Consider the following 25,191-nt stretch of genomic DNA (forward strand, 5'->3'; position numbering starts at 1 on the left):
TTCAAAATACTTTAAAATTATTGCTTGCACCCATATAATGTTTTGATTTTAGTAGAAAAAAATTGAATCCCATGGCTAATGTCAGGAGTTCTTCTGTGCCAACACAAAATAAAAACCGGACAAAATTTATTAAAGCAGCAGCATATGACAGTCAATAATTATAAGTAACTTTTAGTAATTGCCTCTTGCAGCTCTTGGAAGTCCCATGCATCATCTGCTGAATAATCCCCTGTAAAACAAACAAGGAAACAGCAGAGTTGGCAAACTTACAAAATTTGGGTGCTATCCAAATATAACATTCTTAAATGTAATATTAAGAGAAAAGTAATTGGAAAACCAAAATAATAATAATAATAAGACTCCAAGGATTAGTAAAACTGATTGAGCATTAGAATTTTTAAGATAGGAGTCCGGATTTGAGTCTCTATCATGTATATGAAATTTGATTTATCTGGTGTAATAGTTGTAAGTTCGATCACAATGTTTCAGGTTTACCCATCCAACAATTATGTGTGGGATCCCAGTTATCGAAAAATAACAATAATAATAATAATAAAGTTGATCAGCAGAATACTAGGTGTTTTAAATCAAACACTGGAGCATAAAGGGTTCTTACCAATTGAATCTCTTCGGAGAGCGGTTAGATGGGCACAACTGTAAATGAAAGGTGGGTTAGAAGTATGCCTTCTCATTAAATGAATAAGCAAAGCTAAAGAAATTTTATGCAGGAGAGTATATCTCTTTTACTCATTTTCAGAGGAAAAAAAAAAAATTCAGTAAAGTTTCAATAATTTATACATTACTCAAGAAAATTTAAGAGTTTCAGAGTTTGGACACTACCCTCTTTTATATATAGTCATTCATTCTGTAAGTTCACAAAATTTACCAGGGTTTCGGAGAAATCAATAGGGTGATCCAGGACTCACTTAATTGTAAGCGTTCAATTAACAGTGAGTCCAGCAACCATTAGAATGAAGTACCAGCACAATGACAAGGCAAAACTTATAACACAAGGATTGAGTTAATAAGTAGTGATTACCTGCCGAGAGCCTTCCCAAAATCTGCACATAGTGATCGAATGTATGTTCCTTTAGAGCACGTCACTCGGAAAATTAAATTTTGTCTGTAAAGAAAACACAAAGTTAATAACAAGTAAAACCTTAAATGTCTAAAATTATGGAAAAGACAGCGCTTTCATTAGTTTTACAACAGTCTTTCTGACCATCAGTTTCATTTCATAAAACTCAAAGAGACAATATGCTCTCTATTCGCAGATGAATTTAAGAAAAATATCAAGAAGCTTATGAGTCTTTTTTGCACTATATCCAAAAAATATAGAAAGAAAGAAAGGGAAAAAACCTGTCTTCTAAGCTACGCTCAATTTCAAACTGGAAAATTGAAATTCGTCTTGGTGAAAGCTCAACGCTCTCTCCTCGTCTTGCTTTGTCATACATCTTTTCACCTCCAACCTATAACAATGCAAAGGAATTTATTCATAATTAGATTATTAGAGGCCATTTGAAACGAACCCTTTTATACAAAATTGATTTCGTATAGATTTGAAGAATTTACAATATCCCAAGTTGAAGAAAAACATATCAACTCAAATCTCTTGTAATTGTTTCAGAAAGGAATTGGAAAACAAGTTCAGGGGTGTATGTAAATAAACAAACAATTCAAGTTGAAAGAAGCACACATGCCCAGTACACAACATTGCTGTGAATTACCCAATGAAATCATATCCCACGCGCTCAATGTAGGAGAAAAAAGGAAATAAAGATTTGAGAATGTCTACTTTGTCTGCTAGTAAGTCCTGGAGTGTAGATGTAATAAAAATTGAGCATAACATGACTTGATTTGCTAAAGGATACTGACAGATGCAGCCATAGCATCAACACTTCAACACCATACATGATAATTTGTCAAATTACTATTGCTTTTTGAATTTTCAGTTGTATTTTTTGAATTTTCAGGTTTCAGGAAGCATATCTACACGTTTATGTGTATAATAAAAGAAAAAGAAAATCTTTCCACAAATCAATTCTTACTTTGATGGCAGAAAACATTGGAGGAACTTGCCATATCTCCCCACAGAAGGATGCAGCAGCCTTCTTTATGTCTTCATCTTTGATGTGCTCCCAAGGCTCACGCTGAATAACCTACATAAGAAGGTTATTACACTGAAAATAAGGTGCACAGCTTTACTTGACAATACACAATAACACAGTGTATAACTTGAAAACAAAGTGTCCAGGTTAGTCATTACTGGTGAATCAGCATCCCATGTTGAGGTAGCCTCTCCCAATCGGAAAACTCCGCTGTAACCCTTAATCATACCTTGATACCTGCAACAGAAAATTCCAAAACCCTCAATGATATTCCTTTGGTGCGTATACAACAAAGCAAATTTCAAACTTAATCCAGTAAGCCAAGGGGGAAGGGGGGGTGTGGGGGTGCAGACACTATAAGAGTGTAGAGAGATTGAAAAAGTGAATGAGTTGTTTATCAAGTCCCTGGATGGAAAAGTAATATAACTCTAACCAATTGGATTAGACATAAAACTTACCGCTCCACTAACTTAGTGGCTTTACCAACACATACAATCAATAAACCAGTTGCCATGGGATCAAGGGTTCCAGCGTGTCCTACCTACAATCAAGCATTTACAATAATTTTTTTGTTTGGTTAAATAAAAAACTTACGTGGGTATAATAAAAGTAACACCTTTTTCACTTTGACAAGACGCCGCAGCTTTCCACATACTGTAAAAGAAGTCCACCCTGGTTCACAAAATAACTATATTATCTTGATATAGATTTACCAATGACAATTTAAGAATGGACATTTGACTTTAAACAAGTCATCAATAACAGGGATATGAAGAGAACTAAGAATTTAGTTAAAAGTAGTCCTCTCAGTGTTTAAAACCAAGTGGCCAAACAACAGACTACACAATGCAGTTAAAGATAGACAACATGAAGCACAATACTCTTTCTGATTTAAGCACATAACAAGCACTAATACTACCACCGAGGTAAACTTCTTATCAGGCCTCCCAATACAAGAAAACTGAATGTCAAAGGTACATGTATTCTGGTACTGTCTAATGTATCCAATTATTGACAATAGCATAAAAAAACCTAAAGAACAACATATTCCTTCTGATTGAAATTCAAGCACAAATTGCTGGCAAATGATGTTCCCCTACTTTCACGTTGATATCTTACAATTTAACTCCATCTATATAAAATCTGTCTATTTGATCCAACACTGAGACTGAAAATAATGCATCTGTTACCAATATATTAAACTTATCTCTTCCGAATAATACAAAGTTTTGTTTTAGGATGTGTAAATTAATTTCATGAACTAAATCACACCCCTTGATGGTGCTATGGTAATGCCAAAAATCAAAAACATAAATATTGATTCACCTTTTGGCTTGTTAATCAAAACCATTGTTCCAAAAGGACCATCCCAGGTTGGAGGAAGCTCAGTTCTAGTGGCAACATAAGGCTCCCCACTACCAACTTCTGCTTCCTTATTGGGAAGTTTTTTCAAACAGTTAAAAAACTCCTGCACTTTTTTCTCACTAACCTCCCTGCTGGCATCACCATTCACATTTTTAACCGAAATTTCTTCTCCCCCGCCTTTCTCCTCAAAAAACACCAATTTTTTATCATCCTCTACACTGTTAACCTCATCTTTTTTTTCCTTACTCTTGCCACCCATTTTCTTCTTTGTTTTCTTCACATTTTGCTCCACATTAGTATCAAGAAACGCCTTATCAAGACAATGGTCAGGAAAATACTTCTTTTCCAGCTGATACACCATCTTATAATGCTTATCTTTCTCCCATGGATAAGCAAATGTATCATAAAAATACAACTCTTCTTGCCTTTGATGCAACCTATCAAACTCTACAACTTCAGGCTTCAACTCAACAAAACCCTCATCATTCTTACCAAACTCATCCTCAGAATCCGACCCATACATTCTTTTCCTTCTCTTGTTATAATACTTTCTCATAGACTTACTCATTTCAACATTACTCGAACCGGGTAGTTGGCTTCCTTTCGTTGATTTTTTCTCAAAATCCAATTTCTTATCAACCCAATTCTCGAAACCCGATTCTAATTCCGGTTCCGGGTAATCGGGAGAGTTGATCGAGTTTACTCGGGCAGTTCGTCGGCGACTGCGAGGAGTTTGAGAAAGAGAAGACTGAGTGGGACGGTGAATAATCATTTCATATTGAAGAGGGTAAGGAGTGGAGTTTGTAGAGAAGCGTTTCGGTGAGAGTGAAAAGAAGATTCTCCCGTTCAATGATGAAGGGATTAAGTAAGATAGCGTTGGTGAAGATGAAGAAGGAATGAAAAGCTTTGGACGGAAGAAGAGGAGAGACATGCCGGTGAGATAAACTGATTTTGCCATTGCTTTGGATGATTAAGTGAGCTGTTTCTGTTGCTGCCTATGTTCATGTCATCTGGAGTGTTGGGTTCAGCGTGACTTTGTCCATAAAGCAGCGGTGGTGGTAATAGTAAAAGCTCCGTAAGTTCCTTTGGCGGTGGCTTTGTGGTTTCATTTCTTGAAGGTGATGATACGCAAATGAAGGCGTAATATGGACCGTCCGGGCTGGCCCGGTAGCCCAGTCCGCTCTTGGACGGCCTTTTAGGGAAAATAGATCAGCGTCGTCCTCCTGGAAACCATAAATTTGAGCATTTGACATTTTAAAAAGGTTAAACAACAATTCCCACCCAATTTTTTTTGAAATTGTTTTACCGTTTAGTTTGAAAAACACCAAATTTTACCCATCAATTAAATTTTTAATTTAAAATTAATGAAAAAATAAAAACTAAATAACACTTTTCTCTTACAATTTTATTAAATATTTTATAACTTAATTTTTATTAATTTTAATTTAAAATAATAAAAAAATATTCAGGCAAATTTAAATATAAATATTAATAACGTATAATCGTATATTTGGAAGAAAATGTTATGTTTAAAAATATTAAGAGTATTAATAAAATTATTAAGGACTTTTTAATTTGAAAAAGTGTAGAGTGTTTTTGAAAATTTTAAAATGTTAATATAACCCTCAATAGTTTTAATTTGATAATTATACCCCTAAAATACATAATAAATAAGTGGTATAAATATCATATTACAAATTATTATATCTGTATATATTTTCAAAATATATAGGATGAATATGTAATTTTCTAAATAAGATAGTTTACTTAATTTTTACCCTTAACAAGTTTTAAAATAAAAAACTCTAACATAACATAAATATCGTTTTGCTATTAAAATTAATAATTGACTTCTAGTAAGAAATTGACTGTTTTAAATGTAATGGATGAGAATTTATTATTTTATCAAACCTTTGATGGGAATTAGTCATTAGGCCTTTTAAAAAGGCCAAAAGACTTATTCCCACCCAAGGTTTGGCCAATTCCTAAGCCTCACTCGTTAAGTTTTAAAAACTCAAATATTTATATGTCATTTAATTTTTGTTAAAATTCTCTGTTATAAGTAAGAGTAAAACTATCATTTTACTAGTAGTATTAAAAAATATAAATTTAAAAATATATATTTTTTCCCAGGTTTTGAAAATTGACCATTTCACTCTAGCCTCAACTTTTTCGAGTTTGAAAAGTGAATCTCTCCCTCCCCCCCCCCCCCCCCCCCCCCCCCCCCCCTCCCCCCCCATATCCCTAAGGTTTTTCTTCCCTCTCTAACCATCATCTTTGACGACAACAACTTCCTCTTCCCACCCTTTTTCCTCTTTGCAAACATTTTGTAACATCCCTCCCTAGAAGTACTACCCACTGAAGGAGAAATGTTACAAATTAATATTCGGAGCGTCTATTTTTTTTCTTTTTAAAAATACTTTAAAATAAACGCATCATTAAAAGTATTTAGGAAGTATTATAAGAAAATTGAAATTTTGGAAGCGAACAAAAGATGTATATACTCATATGAAAACTCATCTGAAAGCATCTGAAAACAGGGAGTAATCATATGCAATTGTACCATAATCTCAAAAAGTCAAAAGTCGACAAGAACATGCCACTGTATGCATATAATATAAACCAGAGATAACCTGCTCCAGCCGAATCTACCTACGCTGACCTGACCTTGCCTCGCAGCTACCTCGATCACCTGTACTTGCAATTAGGAAAGAAAAGGGAGTAAGTGATCAGAACACTCAGTAAGGGAAAAAATCAAGTAAATTATCTCTTTTCCTGTCCTAACTCACTTTCGGGACTCAACCTCACATCCTAACCTCTATAAGAGATTAAGGGGGTAATCTAGTTCATTCTTTACTATTTGGGTCATACTTTGTCCCATCTGGTGTCTATTTGATACTCTCTGGAAGCTAACTATAGGGATTTGACACTTTTCTAAGTTTGAGCTCTCTTTCTTTCTTTCACTACACCATTTCTGAATCTGAATTGAGCTCTACTGCGAGCATACTCTACTGTGAGCGGACCCTACTAGGGGTCTATGTCCTACTACAGACGTATCCTACTGTGGACGTGCCCTACTGCAGATGGTGTAATGTAAAGTGCCCCCTCATAGTTTATAGCATGCATGCGAGTCTTATATCTTACTAATTTTGCTTTCATCTAAATTTATTCATAACTCACCAGACATTACTCTTGGGACGACCCTTGAATCTTGAGTCCCAACCTTTTCTTGCTTTTCTTTCTTTTTCTCTTCTTTTTTTGTTCCTTTCCTTTCTTTTCTTCCTTTTCCTTTCCAAACTGTGAAATACTGTTCACAACCCTGTTCATTTGACAGGGCAGCCTTATTTTTCATACCATTTCATAATCCAAACAGTTCCTAATTCATACAAGCTATATATCTTTGAAAAGATGATTCAAAGAGCTTTCCAAAAAGCTATAATAGCACTCATAATTCATTCAATCAGGCAGTCAAAACAACAGATAAAGTCAGTGGCAAAAACTGTCTCCTCTGTTTATTTGATAAAGCAGTCCTTGTGGTTTATGCAATATTTAACAATCCAAATGATCCTCAATTCATACAAGCTATATATCAATGAAAATATAATTCAAATAGATTTCCAACAAGATATAATAGCACTCATAAATCCTTATATAAGATAGTCAAAACGTGAGATGAAAGCAATGGCAAAACTACCTCCTCTGTTTATTTGGTAAAGCAGTCCTTTTAGTTTATACAATATTTAACAGTCCAAATGATCTCTAATTCATACAAGCTATATATCGTTGGAAAGAGGATTCAAAGAGCTTTCCAACAAGATATAATAGCACTCATAATTCATCAAATAAGGCAGCCAAAATATGGGACGAACTCAGTGGCAAAAACTATAAATATTATGCAACTTTCTGCCATGAACAAAATCACATACATAGACATCCCAAATGGCAAAACAATATTCCTCAACATCAAAATCATCATTTATAACATAGATCCAAGGAACCAAAAGCCTAAAACATGCCACATATCAAGGATGATATCTCTTACCTTGTTTCAAGCCAAATCTTTGCAAGTTGGTTTCCTTCTCTTTGTTTTGCTTCCTTTATCACCAAAACCACTTTAAATCAATACCAAAACACACTAACATATTCACATAACATGCATATAAACATAGATGAAAGGGAAATGAAGGAGATCTTTGGTTACCAAAGCTTCCAAGTGCTTCCTTTTCTTTTCTTTTCTTTCTTATCTTCCAAACTCTTTCAAATCCTTCCTTTTTCTTCAAGAAAGCAAAGAAAAAGCATGAAGAATGGTGGCTGCTGAAATATGGACGAAAATGATGGAAAAGTCTTCTCTTTCTCTTTATATATAAACCCTTATCTCTTTCTCTTTGTCTTTTTCCTTTTTTTTTTTTTTCTTTTTCTTTAGGTATATATATATATATATATATATATATATATATATATATATATATATATAAAAACACACATATACATGTAAAACAAATATATGTACTTAAAATAGGAAATATCTCTAAATAGAGTCAAAAGACATAAATACCCCTGGAACATACCTGAGGGTATTACACATTTAGGACTGAGATTTGTAGTAAGCTAAGAGAGAGCAACACGAGATGTGTGCTATGTGGAGAAAGGGATGTGCATGCAGTGTTGTGATATGGGAAAGAGGATGGTAGGAACAAGACACTGAAGATGGGAAGCTTTTTGCCAAAAAGGTAAGAGATGAAAGGTGGCTCATTCTTGGCTGGAGACTCACTAGAGACAAAGGAAGAGGGAGTGTGACTACGCAGAATGAAAGAATAGTTGCCAAAGAGAAAACCTTGATGGGTGTTAGCTCGATCTTGGGTTAGAGACAAAGGAGAAGGTAGATGAGAGATGAACAACACGGTGCACTAAAGTCAACTCTGCAAAATATGAAGGATAAGAGGTGAAAATGTAAAATTCAAAACTTAAGGGGGCGACTGTAAGGAAAAAAATGCATAAAATGCAAAATTTAGGGTGGAGTGAAATTATCAATTTTTAAAACAAAAAAAAAAGAAATAAAATTATATATATTTTTAATATTATTGATAAAATGATATTTTTACTCTTAATCTTAAAAGAAAATCTTTATATAAGTTAAATGATAGGTAAATATTTAAGTTTTTAAAACTTAATAAGGGAAGTTGGGATTGGATCAAACCTTGGGTGGGATCAAATCTTTATATAAGTTAGTTTTGAGGAGTTATGAGGAAAACTAGATTAAATTTTAATTTATTTTTAATATTATAGATAAAATGATAATTTTACTCTTTAAACTATTAATTTTAACAGTTTATATATGGATAAATGAAATTTTTATAATTAACAGGTAAAAAATCGAGATTAGAGCATGGGTGGAAAATAGTCCTTTGGCCTAATATTTAATGAAAACAAAAATCCCATTATTCACTTTTTATTTATAATTAATTTATGTATCAATTCTAACTCTCACCATCCCTCTCGCTCCACTCCGCGCGGATGGAACCAGCTTCAGACGAGTGGGAGCTCTGCAATGACGACGGCTTCATTTACAAGCGGAAGAAGCGGCGGCTCGCCGAACCATCAGCTTCTCAACTCACAGATCCCGAAGCAGAAGAAAGGCAGCGGAGAGAACGCAAGAGAAAGGCTCTGTCGAAGCTCAAAAAACATTACCAGAAAGAGATCAATCAGTGGGAACTTTTGTCTACTACCTTGCAGGCGATGCAAGGAAAGACACAGGCTAAAAGTCTCCGGAACTCGGAAGAAACGCCGTCGTTTCTCTATTCGGCTTGGAACGCCATTGAGGAGTCCGAAATGGGTTTTGGGTCAGCACTCAATGAGCTCCTTTTGCAGGTAATTTACGTTTAATTTTGAGTTTTAGTTAAATGTAATGAATGTGAGAAGAGGAGTTAGTTAAGATTTTTTGGTATTTAATTTTGTTGGTTACGAAGCATTATTTTTTTAGGGCTTAGGGTTTTCGTTCATACTGAAGAATTCAATTGGTTGTTGTTTGAGCTCTTACTATCGTTATCTAGTGGTGAAACAGTACAGTAGTCTTGATTGGATTGAATTTTAGAAGAAATTATTAAAAATCCGTAAAATATTTTGTAGCAGCCAGTGATGCTGAAACAGATCACAAATAGTTAGTTTTTTTAGGAATTTAAATCTATCAAATAGTACTTGTTTCTGTAGAATTTTGTTAATTTAGATTGAACTTCGGAGGATTGCAAATCTTTAAAACATTTTCCAAGCAACCTAGAGCGGAAGGTGAACTGAAAGAGTTACTATAAGGAATTTAATTGTAGTGGAGAATATGTTTCAAATACGTGTAGCCATTCTTGCAAAACCCCACATGAAAGGGACATCTGGTTGGTCTTTAAGGTCGAATTTTGTTTTTAGCTGTGTCAGTATTGAATTGCAGGTGGAAGCACAGGCAGCTATAATTCATGATGTTGCGAATTTGTGCGACGTTGCGGAAGCAATGTGCAGTGCACAAGAGGAACAGTTAAAACAATCCTTCATTGATCTTCCTGTCTGGTCTTCCCCGCGCGAGCTCATGGCTTCCTGTCTGGCTTCACTTTGTGATGAGTAGGTTACTTCTGGAGTGTTATTAGGTTATTTTTGGAGGGTGTTCTTTCACTGTAATGAATTATCTTTTGAAGGAACCTGGATGATGGTATAAAATTTTCTAGGTGATTCTTTTATTCTATCCTTTTCGCTTTTGTATGATCTATGACATAGGAGGTCTTGCATCTGATTGATGAAGAAGAGATATCGAGGGTGAGGAAATTGTGGATAGGAATCTGAATGAATTTTTTACATGCTTATCGATATTTATGTTTTGATTAATTGCTTATAAATAGCATTTTTTTATGAACAACATTGAGAATATTTTGCAGGCTAATTTCTGGAAACAAATTTAAGTACGAAGGATATTTTTGTAGTTGAAACAATTATTCTAAGGCTTATCATATCATGTTTGCACCTTCATGGCTAGTTCAACTTTAAAGACAATCACACGATAATCGGATAAACAGATGAAGCATATTTCCTGATTTGGTTGGTTTTTACTCCTTTAGAGCTCTAAACTCACAGACTTGTCTTTGAAAGGGTAATTTTATCAACAGCAGTTAGGCAAGAAGGCAGGATTTTCACTGGTTGAATTGAAAATCCGGCTTTATGACATGCATCCTCCAGAAGCTTAACTTGCCAAGGGCCATCAGGGCAAAATGCAACCACTGCTCCTCCACTGCCAGTAAATTTTGAAGCAGCACCCACTCGCCGCGCAACCTCCACCATTTCTATGTTTAAATCGCCCAATGCAGCATCTCCAAACATGCTCCTGCATCAAATCCACAAACCAAGCTTCAGCGTACGCATAATATACTAACATACAGCAGATAAGTTGATTGACTGCAACAGCTGTTCATAAAAGTCACATCTTCTATCCTTAAACTAATTTTCTATAAGTTACCAAATGCAATTTAATACTATTGTTACTTGGCTCCATCGCTTCAGAGTTAATTACCACTATTAGTTGTTCCCCATATGTGATCTAAACCTATCAGGACATTTTACCTCCGAAGGTCAAAATTGCGATTCATGAGCCTAGCAAGTTTTGGATAGTTCTTTTCAAGTATCACTGTCTGGCCTTCTTCCGCGATACTTGCAACTTCCTTCATTGATGATATAATAAACTCGTCACCATCAAGCCACCTTTGACGAACGGTACTATGGACCTGCATTTGAAATTAGTATGAATAAAATCTAAAACAGACATAAACAACAAAGGTAATAAGAGGACGATACTGTAAAATGCTGACCTTCCCAGAATCGCTTGGATTCTCAGCATAGATAAGATGGAGAGGTGGAAGAAGATTGGTATCCATTTGTGTGTAGATGCCATGCCCCAAGTTATCCATGTGTTCCTTACTAAAATCCTACAGATCAAAGTTATTATAAATAGTTACATCATAAGCATTTGAACATATTTTGCATTAACATGACATACCATGTAAACAAGGCCGCCATAGACTTGTGCCACTCGATCTTGAAGACCAGCGACAATACCAAGTTCTTTCTCGGCACTAAGGACAAGATTTGGCCTGATTTCCACTTTGATCAAATGTCTGACATTGTAAAAGTCAAGTAGGCAGCTCAAGGCAGCACATACAATGGCACTGGAACCTGAAAGTCCTGTCTGAAATGTCAAAATTAAAACTTGAGCAATACGTTGCTACCAAAAACCATGATACTTGATACATGAAACCTAAGGGTGAAAAACAAGTTGAATAAAGCCCACATAAAACAGAATACATTCTCAGCACTTCTCCAGATAAATTAAAAAGCAAACTTAATTTACTCTCTTTACATCCACAAGCAAAACTATAGAAAAAAGGATTGTATCAATCAAAGATATAAAGGTGAATTTGCCAAGGTTATCATCATCATTGCACGCAAAGTAAATACCAAAATGAACTACAACTCTTTCAGAAAAAAAGTAAGAAATGAACCACGACCTAGAGGGTTATTAGCTTTGCATCTGAAATCGCCTAATAATTTCAATTTGCCAAGGTTATCATCATAATTGCGCATAAAGTAAATGAACTACAACCAAGAGAAGCATTTGTGTAGCATCCAAAAGTATTTCTCAAATATTTGGATACAACTAATATGATGGGTCAATGTTATTGTACTTTAGGATTAGATATTTTACCACAACTACAAAGAACTGAATCGACATTGCATATTGATTAAGCCATAAAATTTTTGCATAAGACATCAAAGCAAACCACTATGCACCTGTCGAGGGATATTTGTATCATAAGATAGAGTAAAATTTCTGTCGTGAAGATCAATATTGTTGTCCCTACAATAGCTATGGAAAACTTTGCAGATGGCCACAAGCAATCGCACTCCTCCATAATAACCTTCATTTTGCAACCTATTCACCTGTAGTACTTTAACCAATTAAAATATGATTACATCTTCAAATTATACTGTCAATGTAAAATTGCAAGTCTAACAACTGCAACAAGACCGGTACTACATTACTAGCCCAACCATTTGAATTAACTCAGTAACATGACTGGGTCAGCAGAACAAGTATCTGCATACCCAAAAACATTTCCAGGATAACTTGATTCAACCATGAACTGAGCCAATAAGAAAGGAGGGTAACCCCCATCCTAGGCTGTAAAATATTCCCTGCCTGTATAGATTTTCAAAATTTATAAATCCAAAAATACACAAATTCTAATTTTTTTTTTCTGCCTTGTCTTTGTCAGCAAAAATTCACAAATTCCAATTAAACAGAACATGCATATAGAGCAAGTACTGAGTTTAAAACGTAAAACACTTGAAGAAATTGTCTTTTGAACCCCAGAGTCAAACTTTCATTAATTTAAAATTTGATGCCTCTATATTGTTTCAACACAATGTACTTCCTTTCTGAGCTACAATTGATTTCTTTAGCATCCACAACAAAGTTATCATACAAGACAATCTGGAAACATTCAAATAAAACACTACAAATGAATATCTACAATTTTAATTAAACTGCTCAAATACTATTCATTTAAAGCTCTAAGTTGACAGACAACATCATACGTAACTTATCAGTGAGCACATTAATCCCAGTAACAGTACCGGGTTGAACGAGGCGGATCAAGCAGAAGAAAGACGACAATGTAGATGAATAAAAACAGAATCTAGTCTAATCAAATTGGGATCTAAAGAGAGAGTGAAAGAAAGAAACCAGGTGATGAAGAGATTGAAATTGGACGAGATCGTGGACGGGGTGAGGCTTGATAATGAGATGATCGGAGGGCTGTAATTTGACAGTGGCCCAGAAGTTACCAAGACTGAAAGAGATGGTACGGCCGTAGTAAACATCACTGGGATTACCTAACAATCCAACTCTGGCGTACCCTTTATGCTCGATCATCTCATCCATTTCTTATTCTGAATCTGAACCCAAACCCGAAATCTCTTAGAGACGTGAATGATTGAACGCTGTTTTATTTATAGCTCAGCAATTTGTGACGACGGATCCCACCTACCACAATAGATTATCCCCTCACCTTAACTGACGATCTGTCATTGATTTGTCCTGGTCTACGAGATTGCTCTCCCAGCCAACAACACAGTCAGCAATGCATCGAAATCCACCAAATTTATCCTATTTCTGCACTTGGAAATATTGGCCATTTTGCAATAATGTTTGAGTGGGGTGAAAGAGTTCAAGAAAAGACTAGTAATTCGTACGGAATTAATGTGAAATGTTATCGTTTATATAGAAAATTATTTTCGTTATTTACATATATAATTTTATTATTAAAATTTAAAAATAAATTTTGAATTCGAACCTCCGTCACCATCCATCATCCGGCGGAGTCCCTGGCTTGAAAAAGGAAAAAAAAAGCTCGCTATGCTACCCACTCATTGATTTAACGTCCAATGCAAGATTACAACTCAAGTTATACAGGTCACCCAGTTGGCAGTTTCAAGTAATACAATAAACTACTGCGAAAAAATAAGATGAATCATAGCTCTTTTTTCACTTTCCCAATTCTCTTACCCTGAGAAGTGTCAAGTTGATAGAATCCAATCTTCCAACAAAGATTAACAGCAAGATAGTAGAACCCAGCAGTCTAAAGGAATGATAATTTAAACCCAATTGAGAAGGTTAGTTTAATGAAAGGGTCATTATCTTGGACAATAAAACAACTGTACAATCCTTAGAAATGTGCACTGTAGGTCAAAACAACCACCTATATCTGGATATGGGTGGAAGAAGACGGTGCAATGACTTCAAATTAGTCTTCCTCTTCTTCCTCATCGTCAGGCAGTCCCATTTCATCTCCAATTCCTTCGAGTAGTTTCTCCACATCCTCTCCTAACTCCAATAGTCTAGCACTCAGCTTTTCCACCTTACTCTGTTCTTGCCCAAGGCACACCAGCAAATCGTTCAGTTCTGCTTCGCTCTCCTTCTGGGCTTCTTCCCTAGCTTCTGCCTTCATCACCTCCACATCAGGAGAGACACAGCTTCCTCCACTCTTTAAAGCTTTCACCTCCTTTTCCAGATAGAAGTTTGCCTGTTCGAGACTATTGTACGCATCAGACAGACTCTTTAAATCAGATTCCATCTTTGCTGCTAAATTCTGATACATGGATGCCTCTGATTCAATTTTAGCTTTCTCAGCCTTCATAATCTCTAACCGTTGAGATGCTTCTTGAAGATCTCTCCGCAATGTCTCTGTTAGGACTCTCTCTGAAGCCCCACCAGCCCTTTGCTCAAGTTGGGAAGAATCACTCCAGCCTGCCTTAGTCAGGTCCTCAGCCAGACTTGCATTTCGACCAAGGAGATTCTAGAAAATCAAAGAAATAGAACACCACTTTATACTACATCAAAATGCATAGCACTTAGTGTGAACAATAATCGTTGTGGATAAACAAGACACACTGCATAATAAAATCTAAAAAGATGACTAAAAATAATTAAGGACTGAAGAGTCTATAAAAAATCTACTTCAAAGACTACAAACATTATGAGAATCTACATCACCAAAAGTTACCGGCAACAGCAACCAAACTAAGGCCACTAAGTTATCCATCTGAACAATCATGTGCCTAAGTGGGATCAATAATCAACACACTAAATAGTTTATCTGTACTATTTCCTAGCAGCACATTTTCCTCTTATTAAGATTAGCTAATTTAAATCCAGTACTGTAGCTTTCTTATATTTTCAAAGCACTTAGATGTTTTATCAGTCTATCAGGTACGAATAACTAGAAAGTACTGATTTTTTCTCAGTCAACATAATATTTCTAAAGGTTTCTGAGGGTCTGTAGAAACATCCCTCACAAACACAAAGGCATTTCCAGCCTTACCCACTCAAATAAACTGCAAAAACAACAATACCTGTATTTCGGAGCACTGCTTCTCCACAAATGCTTTCAGTCTTATGATATAGTCCTTGTCATTCTCTCCACTCTTCTGTTCCAGTTCTGCAGGCACCACTGCAACCTCACTCGTTGGACGACTATAAAAATCTATAATTTTTTCTCTGATATCTGTCTCCAGACTCTTGATAAAATTAACGAAATTCACATCGAACATTGATGAGAGAATTGGATGATCTTCATTCTTTTTATCAGGCAAATCATTTTCACCAACATCTTCAATCTCTGCCATACTAGCAGCAGTTGATCTTGTCAGTGGTTTATGGGAATGGGTTGTATTCACAGAAGTGAAAAGGAAGCTTTTCTGCATCTCATCAAACTTCAGAAAATATGATGTAAGCCCAACTTTCTGGCTTACAGAATCAACAATGGAAAAAGCATCCTTCGCATTATCACTGGACTTGTTATAAATAACACACTCTCCCAAGAGAACTGCTGCAAGCCCCCTTACACACACAGTTGCAGATGAATTTGCCACCAGCTCAAGCAGATATGTTAGGTGAGGGCGAGAATCTAAGAAGCAACTCACAGCATCTGGGCAATCTGCTAGCCAGGTGACCAGCAATTTCAATATAATCAGTTGAACAAACCCTGCAGTGCCTGACTTCCCATCTTTACTTTTCATAGAAGAGGTGAGAGCCAAGTATTTCACCATACGGTGCATTAGTGGCTCTGCATCTCCCAACGATGGTGAAGGTGCATCAAGTTCAATCTGTAGAACCTGCAATTTCTCCCCTCAAATTAGATATTAGTGAAAAGAGAAAGGTAGAAAGAAGGGAACCAAAATGAATGTAGAGTTCTCTGACTAGCTATTTAATAAGAACCAATGATTTATGTTCCAATTTTCTTTTGTAACTAAACAAATAAATCAAATATTTTACACCTTAAAAGGCGGCAGTTTTAGAGATTCATTGCTAGGTTAGGTACAACATTCTCCACATCTTCTCAAAGTACAAGTTTCAAATATGCTTAGTATCTCGACAATCAGTATCAAAAATCCCAACTTCAAATCCCAAGTGATGTAGCTGATGATGTGTTTAGTAGCATATTAACTGTATATTGATGTGACTGAAGATATACTTCCCTATAACTAATATAATGTTAACACATCATCAGCCACATCAGTTGGATCCCGAAAGTATATATGTAACATTACTAAAAACAAAAATAACTGCTACAGCATACCCTTTCCTTGCATTGCACATTGTCCTTCAGTATGTGAGAAAGAACACTGGCAGCTCTGCAACAAGCCTGCAATTCATAATATTAGCTGGATTCTTCTCACACAGGATGTATCAAGAGATATATCTTAAGTTCTACATGCCACTAATCAATGTTTATCAATCACTGCACATTCTATGATTGATCAAAAACAATTGCACATTGTTCTTGACCAAAAGTGATTAAAAAAACTCAAACAAATTGTGTTACCTCAAGATCACCATCGCTTTCACCCAATGTAAGACCGCGTAGCAGCATGCTGCCATGTAAGTAATTCTCATAAGATGAGTCACCAAAAGTAGGGCTTGAAGCCAAAAACCAATAAAACATTAACTTTCACATATCAAGTTACAGTTCGAGAAAACACTAGTGCATAGAAAAGAAAAGACCATTAAAAAATTTAAAAAGAAAAAGAAGGAGAAACAATGAACATGTGGAATGAGCAAACCTTCCAAATGACATGTGAACATCCTCCTCATAAGGAGCATGACTCATTGACTGAGGTTGAGGAATTAATGTCGATGCTAACATTAGTTGGCCATCAAGATTTTTCTGAGCAAACAATGGGAAAGATTGAAGTAAGATTATAAAGAAAAACAATTGTACTTCAGTGCAAGATTCTACACAAATGTTACTCTTTATAAGTTGTAAGGATTATCAGAGAAAGAGAAGAGGATCCACAAATGTTATGTACCCATATGGATTAAAAATGATCATAAGAATCAAAGAATAAAAAACAATGAAAAGTACCAAGCAAATAGACAGTAGCAACCTCACAAAAGCTCCTAAAAACATGATCAGCAGCAAAAAACTCTTGCATACTAGAAGTCCGTAAAATGATTCGAAGAATAGAATTCAGAGCAGGTTCTACTTGTTGTTCCTCACCAAGAACTTTGCTTGCAAGGGCATCAAGATTCTTGGGATGTGCAGTAATCAAATCACCAATGCACCTTAGTGCCTGACAAAATGAATAATATCTATAAGTAACTAAGGACACAACAGGCAAGTCAAGCAAATATTGCAAAATGATAGTAAAGGGCCAAAAACAAGAAACAAGACATGTATACAACTATATAGTTATGTATAGTCCATTGAGATCAATCTAAAAAATGATACCACTTGACCCATTTGCTAAATTGCACATCTTAATCAACATTATCTCAGTTTACAAAATTATGGGAAACTGATATGGAAGACCTAACAAGATTTTTTAAACACATTTTTTGTAAGTCAAGGCAAAAATGCTTGCTATTCTTAAAAATGAGATTTCTAAATCAATCATTCATTTGTGAATGCTTTCTTATTTTCCTAGAATTCTCATTCCTGTTTGAATAGAAGGAAAGATGTAAGGAACCAAATATATGTGACTAATCGGTTCTTCTATTATTTTAATTTAAACTATGCAAATAACAGGTAAAAGAGAAAGAAATAAGTCTTGCAAATTTGTCCCACAGAGGGAGAAGAAAAGAGAAATGAAGATGACAATGGCCAAAAAAAAAAAATTGCCTTACCGTACATCGCACGGCTACAGGAGCCCATTGGCTTTCAACACCCAACATTAGAAGATGATCCAACACTTTTTTCTACAAACATCAACCATTAAATAAAAAATCAAACCTTGTCATGTTAGCAAACAATTAAGGAATTAATTTGAGCACAAAGAATTCACAACAAACCTGAACTAGAACTGTCTTATTGGTCAGCTTATTAGAATCTTTTCCAGGATCAGTCTCTGAACCTCCCATCATCAGCAAATTGATGGTTTCTAATGCACTGAGTAGATTAATTGTCTACTGGCGTGGTGATTGTTCCAAGGGCAACAAGAAATCTCTGGTAAGGTTTGTGATAACATATCCAAAATCTGTGGCACCTATAAGCAGCAACCAGATTGAACTACAAACATCTGAGTATCTAACCTTTTGTTGGGTAAACTTGTATCTACTTCCCCGTAGCTTCAAAATTGATAATAACGGGTCAAAACCTATGGTCTCCCTCAGCAGTATCTAAACACACACACAACAAAATTAGCAGCAGGGAGAGATGTAAGACCAGGGCACCATCAAAACTGAGACTACTTGCCTGATTAGAGGCATTGGTACGGAGAAGATTGTTCAATAACTCAAGACAATCCTGTGCAATGATATTTATATTAGTATCAGTAATATAACATTAATAGAGCAGGTATTTTAACATGATTAACTAGTTATGAATTACCTGCACAACAACACCACCATCTGAACCTCCTTCTTCTTTAATAATACAAAATATTTTCTCAAATGCACCTTCAAAGACCACAATTTTTTGAATCTCCTATAATCATGGAACATCATGACTGAGTTAGAGAGAAACTACACACATTATGTGCTTAAGCTCATAAGAATAATATCTGATCTATGTCAACATACATAGACGAAGAAAAAGACTTTTTCTCAAGCAGATGTAAGGAAAGATAATAATGCATCAGAAAAGCTCACCTCAGCTTCACGGGTCAAGTAAGTGAGTAGTAGTAAGGCCTCATTTCGTATCACCTATATGTAAACCACAACCATAATCACACACTAGAAAAGTACTGGCACAGTAAAAATAAACATTATTTAAACAACCAATGTTATTTGAAAGTTTCTCTTAGTAAATTCATGCAGCAAAAATTTCATAGATTTGCAAAAACTGAATATTCACTTGTAAAGGCAAAAGACTATCAAACAAAAATAAACACAATTATGAGGGATGATGAGAATAAAAATTTACTGAACGATTAAATCATTAGGAGCAAATGTATCACGAAAAGATAAAAGACTTTTACCTCGCGATCCATGAGCATATCCATCAGCCGAGTTATACCACGAGGAATGGTCAGAATGGCTTCCTGTAACCTGAAGCGGAACTCAGGAAGAGTCTTTCCAGAAGAGCTAAAAGAACCCAAAAATCTAGGTACAGAAGGAAAATATTTTCTATTTAAATCATACCTATTAGGAGAATTAGTGAGAAGTGCCGTCAAAATTTGAAGAGTGTAATATCTCACATAAAAATCTTCCTCTGACTGTAAAAGCACCAAAGAAAAGGAAAAGAAATCAAATAGTAAAGACATAAAGAATGATTCATTAAAATGTCAAATGTTCCAAATCCACAGAGTAACTCACCAACAAACTTAAAAGAAGAGAAATACTTTCTGCTTCTCGGGAGAGTAAATCAGTATTCATTAAAGCTGCCTGAACTTCATTCTTTGGCACTTTTACATGGTCAACAGGGGTCAAAGCACTAACAAGTGTTTCTAGGGCACCTCGAACCTGCACAGAAGAAATGGAAGAATTCAGTGTCATTTCATTAAAGAATAAGGTAAGAAACCATTTCATCAGATAAAAATCTATAACAATAGCTGAAATAGGAAAACAGAACAAAGTCCATATTTTCCTTGAAAGCCCTTCAGGCCTGTAATCCCATTGTGCCCTCTGTTTCTTACAAAGAAATATGTCAACTGAATTTTTCTAAAACTTAAAAGGGAGGAAGGGCCAAGGCAAATAAGAGAGAGAAAAGACATAGGGGAGAATATATCCCATACCATTTCAACATCATCCCGTTCTTCCTTCAAGACACCCATAATTACAGGAAAGCCTGCAGCAAAGTAGTGTGTTCAAACAACAATAATAAACAGATATCATGCATATCATTCCACCGAACCTAGAATGAAACACTAACCCATAGCCCCAAATGCTAGCTGGGCAGCTCTACTTTCCGCTACAATAGCCTGAAGTTCAGTCATTGCCGACCTCCTGTCCTCTGCCAGGACACCATTGCTGATCCGGTCAAGCAAGCACTCAACATAACTATCAATATCACAGTCCATTAGGCACGCAGAAATTATTAAAACTAAATAGAAAAGAAGGAGATAAAAACAAATGCCTATCTGGAGAGCAACAATAGACTGGGAGTTCTTTCCACCACAGTTGTCAAAGGTGTGCCTCAGGCGTGCCTACATGAGGCTTAAGATGATGGCCATCGCCTTGGGTATGGTGTCAAGGCAACCAATGGTCCAACGGCGATCAACTTTAGCAGTTTTTTAGGCACCTTTGTAGAAGCTTTAGACGTTGAAAAAGCATGTTTTACTACCACACAAGACTTCAGTGATGTATGAGGCAATTTTGAGGGTTATCAGCGAGTTTCAAGGTCGTCATAGAGGTCAACAAGGGGATTTGAGATCACTGAAGAGGTTATCGGCCAGTTCTGAGGTTGTCAGAGATTTTGTTGGAGAAATTTAAGATAATCGGAAAGATCACCAACGAATTTTGAGGTTGTCGTAGAGGTCGCTAGAGAAATAGTGACCAGATAATAATATTTGATTTATAATTTTTTCCTTTATTAAAATTTTTACACCTGCCGCGTTAAATGCAGCCACCTGACAAGTTCTTCTCTCTCACTTAACCTTCTGCTCCATTTTCTTGTTCAGTCATCGTCCCTTATGATTGTTTTTTTCTTTTCGTCTTTGGTCCAAAGGCGACACCTTCAACTCACTATTTTCACCTAGGCGATAAGAACCCTCATCACCTTTAAGCACTTTACACTCTAAACAACTATGATTTCCACTCTGGCTGGCTAAGAAAGGAAATTTTCCATAACTAGGATAGAATTATGCACCCGAACTTCTCTAATTTTAAAAAATAAGATTGTCCTAAACTATGTTTGAGTTGCATCATCATATTTCCTAATGTTCAGAAAACTGTAACAAACATAACACAACTACTTTACCTATCTTCATTCGAAGCAGAATTTTCATTGCCAAAAACGAGCCCAACAACCCCCTGCACAAGAACAAGCTAATTAATCACAATTAACATACACATTTACCAAAAGATTCAAATTCCATTAATCAACACATCCATCAACAATAAAAGGATTTAAAAAAAAACGATTTCAAACCTTGTAACCAGAAACCAAATCCATCTTCTTCATTTCAACACCTGGTTTAAAAATTGAACTGCGGCGAAAAAAAAAGAAACCCTAAAATATAAAATAATTATTAACAAAATGGAAAGAAGTTGATACCGTACGAGGATCTGAATATCAATCACGTGGATTTTAATGGAGAATTCTTGAGGGTATTTGAGCCCAAACACTGAATGCTGAGGACGAAGTAGAGTTACACGAGTTATGTTGCAGTCAGTGGCAAGAAAGCTTAAAACATGTAAATTTTTGCTCTTTGAAGGAATTGGCATGGGCCATTGTGGGCTTCTAAATTTACACTAATGGACCAGGTATCTGGCCCTTGTAGATTTGTAAAATTAAAACATTTTTCGATGCATTAATTATTTTTTTAATAAAATAAATTATATATACACTTTTTTTTTATATATAATTTATACGTATAAATGATATATTATCATATATTTAGATAATTTTAAATTAAAAATAAAATAACATTTAATTATATGATAATACATTATCTATATATCTAAATTATATATAAAAAAATATATACATATAGTATTACTTTTTTAAATAATATCATAAATTTTAATTTTAATAAATGAGACAATAGCCCGAGATTTTTATTTCCAAATATTGCACAGTTCAACCGGAACTTTTTTAATTCAGTTGTTTAGATGTTATAATATATGGAATATTTTGGAATATAAATGCTTTGTACAATTTATGTATACAAGCATTATCAAGGAATAAATAATGAAATTTATTTAAAAAAATTATATCAATTGGTAGTTAAAATGGTTTTAAACTCTTAATCTTAAGATTATCTAAATTAATGAAGCAATGTTTACACATGATAAGATATTTTGTCCCATACAAAAAAGAAAAAACTCTTCGTTATGGAAAAAGTTCTCTTTTTCGTACAATTTAAATATAACATAAATATATTAAATAATAATTAACAGTATTTCAAATATCATAAATAATACATATTAGTCATTTTAATATACATAAAAAATAAATAAATTTAAAATATATAAATAATTTAAAACTATTAGAATATATTAGTATTTTAAATAATATATTAATATAAAATGGTGGGAATAGAGAAGGGGTGGGGCGGGGTGGGGTGGGACGGGGCAAAAACTGGGGCGAAAAGAAGACACACACATCCTTATCTTTGATAACAGAGATATTTTCTATTCACATTAAGGTTGGAGATTTTATATTCAAACTAAAATTATTATCTCTAAGACAAATTAAAATATGGATTAATTTTCTATTTCCTTTAAAAAAACAGGGTGGCCACTATGTCCAAATGTGCTTACTTTTATTTCAATTCAATCTCCTAGTGGCACAATCAAAGGTCAAAGTTGGAAACATGGAAGCAGCCTCATCCCACAATGTAGCACAATAAAGATGCTACAAAAAGTAAGGGCTTCTATCATATAAAAATTAATCTAAAATAATCACACCTATGGGATTATTGTTTAATTCATTTGATAGCGATATTATTATTTAGTATTTGGAACATTAAGATTCTTAACAATTGTATTGTGAGTAAAATAAATTTAATTATTATTAAAAGAAAATTTTGTTTAAGTATACAATAAATTACTAAAATACAGGGGTGTATATTATTGAGTTCAAACAGTTAAACCGAATCAAACTGTTCACTTCTGGTTTAATTTATAAAATGATTCAATTTTGGTTGATAAATTAAAAAAAAAACGAATTACAATTTTGGTTCGGTTTGAATAGTTTCCAAACCAAGACAAACTGTAAATCATATATATATAAATTTTCTTTATATGTTTATTGTATATGTATTTTAAATAAAATTATGGGTACTCACATTAAATACATAAATTGGTACACACTTATATGTGTTATTATCTGATTGAATGATTTTAAACTAATGATAAAATGACACCTAATCATATAATAACACATATAAGTATGTATTCATTTATATATTCAAAATAAATATCCATAGTGTACTCATTTATTTTATTATAATTTTACATATTTATTTCACATATTAAATAATTGTAATTCAATTGTTATTTATTAAGCAGAAAATATTTGAAAGTAAATAATTGTTAATAGGTTTTCAAATCACAATACAAATCAAATTTGAAATATAAAATAGTTTAATTTGAATACAAATTTTTTTAATTTGATTCAAAAAATTTCTTGAACAACTCCAGACAAATCATAAACACCTCATTTGAGATATAATCTCAAAATTTCAGTTAAAGTCAAAAAACTTATTCTTATTCAAGGTATAGTATAATCTCAAATTCATACTTATTAACTTTTAAAAATCTAAAGTTTCACCAATTAGTTAATTTCTATTAAAATTTTTAATTATGGCTAAAAGTAAAACCGCTATTTTAATAATATTATTAAAAATATATATAATTTATTACATTTCTTCCCTCATATTTTAAAATTTTTTCAATTTTAAAAAATCACATTTTCACCCTCCAAACCTATGGTTTTTTTCTTTACTCTTCGACCACTAGTGACTTCCTTTTTCCACCATAAATTATAGACATCGTCATCTCTTCACCTCTTCGATAAGAACCCATCATCTTTCAACCTGAAAACTCATCATTTAGATGAGTTTAGTTTGGATTCGACGAATCCAGACAAATTGTTTGAACGATGTAGTTGTCCAAACAAAGAGATCTCTATTCTAAAAGACACTGAGCTATCGCTTTCTTCCATTATTCGTCAATAACATCGAGAAATCGTTGGCTACTGAAAAATTGCACTCAACGGAGAAGAATCGTGTCCCCATCTCACCGAAGAAGAATGTTGGGCTAACGGTAGCTTGATCCCAAGTAAAGAGGTGGTCGGAGAAGAAGAGATGAGGTCACTGAAAAATGGCTAGCAGAAGGATAGGATTTTAGGGGTGAAATGAAAGTTTCAAAAAGTTTTGGGGGGCGACAGTAAGAAAATTTTGAAAAAGTATGAAACTCTAAAGTTAGGGGGGAAAATGTCATTTTTCAAAATTGGAATATATGAGATTAGAGGGGAAATTATTGATTTCTAAAGCTAAAGTGAGAAAATGAAATAAAATTTTAGTTATTTTAATATTATTGCTAAAATGATAATTTTACTCTTAACACTAACTGAAATTTTTAACAAAAATTGGTTCATGGGTGAGACTTTAGATTTTTGAAAATTAACGGATATGAGTTTGAGAGTATACTATACCTTATGTGAGAATAAGTCTTTTGGCCTTTTTTAAAAACCTAAGTATCTATTCATGGGCAATTAAAGTTAACTAAATTTGCTAGTTTTAAAATTTTATCTTTTTTTTTCCTCTTAAATCATAAAATAACAATGTTATTTTTTAAAATTAGTTTAAAGAAAAAATTGTTAGTTTTTAAAGTTTAAGAGATAAAAATTTAATTTATTTTTTATATTACTGATAAAATAATAATTTTATCTTTAAAACTAATAAATTTAACCATCTATGAATGAGCATTTCATTTTTCGTAAGACAATAGATGAAAACTCGAGAAAAATGTAAATTTTGGGTGAAAATAAATCCTTCTGCCCTAAACAAAATTTTCATTGAAAGA

At 34.1% G+C, this 25,191-nt stretch overlaps 4 protein-coding genes across 13 annotated transcripts; 1 reads left to right on the top strand and 3 right to left on the bottom strand.

Moving 5' to 3' along the window:
* Positions 1-17: 17 nt before the first annotated feature.
* On the bottom strand, positions 18-4,620 carry LOC123223608. The gene is made up of 9 exons (XM_044646850.1): positions 3,435-4,620; positions 2,725-2,780; positions 2,567-2,649; positions 2,267-2,345; positions 2,049-2,159; positions 1,360-1,469; positions 1,040-1,123; positions 617-654; positions 18-229 (listed from the first exon to the last, which is right to left on the bottom strand). Exons 1-9 carry the CDS (start codon positions 4,429-4,431, stop codon positions 159-161), a joined length of 1,629 nt encoding a protein of 542 aa, XP_044502785.1. The 5' UTR covers positions 4,432-4,620; the 3' UTR covers positions 18-158.
* A 4,310-nt stretch (positions 4,621-8,930) lies between these two features.
* On the top strand, positions 8,931-10,321 carry LOC123224309. The gene is made up of 2 exons (XM_044647941.1): positions 8,931-9,341; positions 9,910-10,321. The coding sequence occupies exons 1-2, from the start codon at positions 8,988-8,990 to the stop codon at positions 10,078-10,080; spliced, it is 525 nt and encodes a 174-aa protein (XP_044503876.1). The 5' UTR covers positions 8,931-8,987; the 3' UTR covers positions 10,081-10,321.
* An 85-nt stretch (positions 10,322-10,406) lies between these two features.
* Positions 10,407-13,772, bottom strand: LOC123224308 (glucuronokinase 1). The gene is made up of 6 exons (XM_044647940.1): positions 13,246-13,772; positions 12,291-12,440; positions 11,500-11,688; positions 11,312-11,428; positions 11,067-11,227; positions 10,407-10,830 (listed from the first exon to the last, which is right to left on the bottom strand). Exons 1-6 carry the CDS (start codon positions 13,441-13,443, stop codon positions 10,578-10,580), a joined length of 1,068 nt encoding a protein of 355 aa, XP_044503875.1. The 5' UTR covers positions 13,444-13,772; the 3' UTR covers positions 10,407-10,577.
* Positions 13,773-14,023: 251 nt separating this feature from the next.
* Positions 14,024-21,842, bottom strand: LOC123224307 (golgin candidate 6-like). 10 transcript variants are annotated; one of them, XM_044647937.1, is made up of 21 exons: positions 21,721-21,836; positions 21,590-21,630; positions 21,419-21,471; positions 20,576-21,183; positions 20,372-20,499; positions 20,235-20,287; positions 19,816-19,962; positions 19,642-19,715; positions 19,479-19,548; positions 19,150-19,203; positions 18,890-18,985; positions 18,755-18,805; positions 18,592-18,678; positions 18,352-18,465; positions 18,187-18,258; positions 17,448-17,633; positions 17,124-17,227; positions 16,886-16,934; positions 16,640-16,705; positions 15,414-16,175; positions 14,024-14,857 (listed from the first exon to the last, which is right to left on the bottom strand). In XM_044647937.1, exons 5-21 carry the CDS (start codon positions 20,433-20,435, stop codon positions 14,306-14,308), a joined length of 2,601 nt encoding a protein of 866 aa, XP_044503872.1. In that variant the 5' UTR covers positions 20,436-20,499; positions 20,576-21,183; positions 21,419-21,471; positions 21,590-21,630; positions 21,721-21,836; the 3' UTR covers positions 14,024-14,305. The 10 variants fall into 10 exon arrangements, with proteins under 10 accessions (XP_044503872.1, XP_044503871.1, XP_044503869.1 ...); XM_044647936.1 differs by having other exon boundaries at positions 20,576-21,193; XM_044647934.1 differs by having other exon boundaries at positions 20,576-21,265.
* Positions 21,843-25,191: the final 3,349 nt, after the last annotated feature.

This window comes from Mangifera indica, chromosome 8, assembly GCF_011075055.1.
Source record: "Mangifera indica cultivar Alphonso chromosome 8, CATAS_Mindica_2.1, whole genome shotgun sequence".
NCBI classification, from domain to species: domain Eukaryota; kingdom Viridiplantae; phylum Streptophyta; class Magnoliopsida; order Sapindales; family Anacardiaceae; genus Mangifera; species Mangifera indica.

Excerpts from the sequence above, each read along its gene's own strand:
- LOC123223608 (XM_044646850.1), bottom strand. The coding sequence starts at position 4,431 with ATGGCAAAATCAGTTTATCTCACCGGCATGTCTCTCCTCTTCTTCCGT. Across the intron at positions 2,346-2,566 it reads GCCACTAAGTTAGTGGAGCG|GTATCAAGGTATGATTAAGG; the intron begins GTAAGTTTTATG and ends TTTCTGTTGCAG. Across the intron at positions 2,160-2,266 it reads CATGGGATGCTGATTCACCA|GTTATTCAGCGTGAGCCTTG; the intron begins GTAATGACTAAC and ends CTTCTTATGTAG.
- LOC123224309 (XM_044647941.1), top strand. The coding sequence starts at position 8,988 with ATGGAACCAGCTTCAGACGAGTGGGAGCTCTGCAATGACGACGGCTTC. Across the intron at positions 9,342-9,909 it reads TCAATGAGCTCCTTTTGCAG|GTGGAAGCACAGGCAGCTAT; the intron begins GTAATTTACGTT and ends ATTGAATTGCAG.
- LOC123224308 (XM_044647940.1), bottom strand. The coding sequence starts at position 13,443 with ATGGATGAGATGATCGAGCATAAAGGGTACGCCAGAGTTGGATTGTTA. Across the intron at positions 11,689-12,290 it reads ATACAAATATCCCTCGACAG|ACAGGACTTTCAGGTTCCAG; the intron begins GTGCATAGTGGT and ends TTGACATTTCAG. Across the intron at positions 10,831-11,066 it reads CGCAATTTTGACCTTCGGAG|GAGCATGTTTGGAGATGCTG; the intron begins GTAAAATGTCCT and ends GATTTGATGCAG.
- LOC123224307 (XM_044647930.1), bottom strand. The coding sequence starts at position 21,622 with ATGAAGAAGATGGATTTGGTTTCTGGTTACAAG. Across the intron at positions 19,204-19,478 it reads ATATGCTCATGGATCGCGAG|GTGATACGAAATGAGGCCTT; the intron begins GTAAAAGTCTTT and ends GTTTACATATAG. Across the intron at positions 14,858-15,413 it reads AGCAGTGCTCCGAAATACAG|AATCTCCTTGGTCGAAATGC; the intron begins GTATTGTTGTTT and ends TTGATTTTCTAG.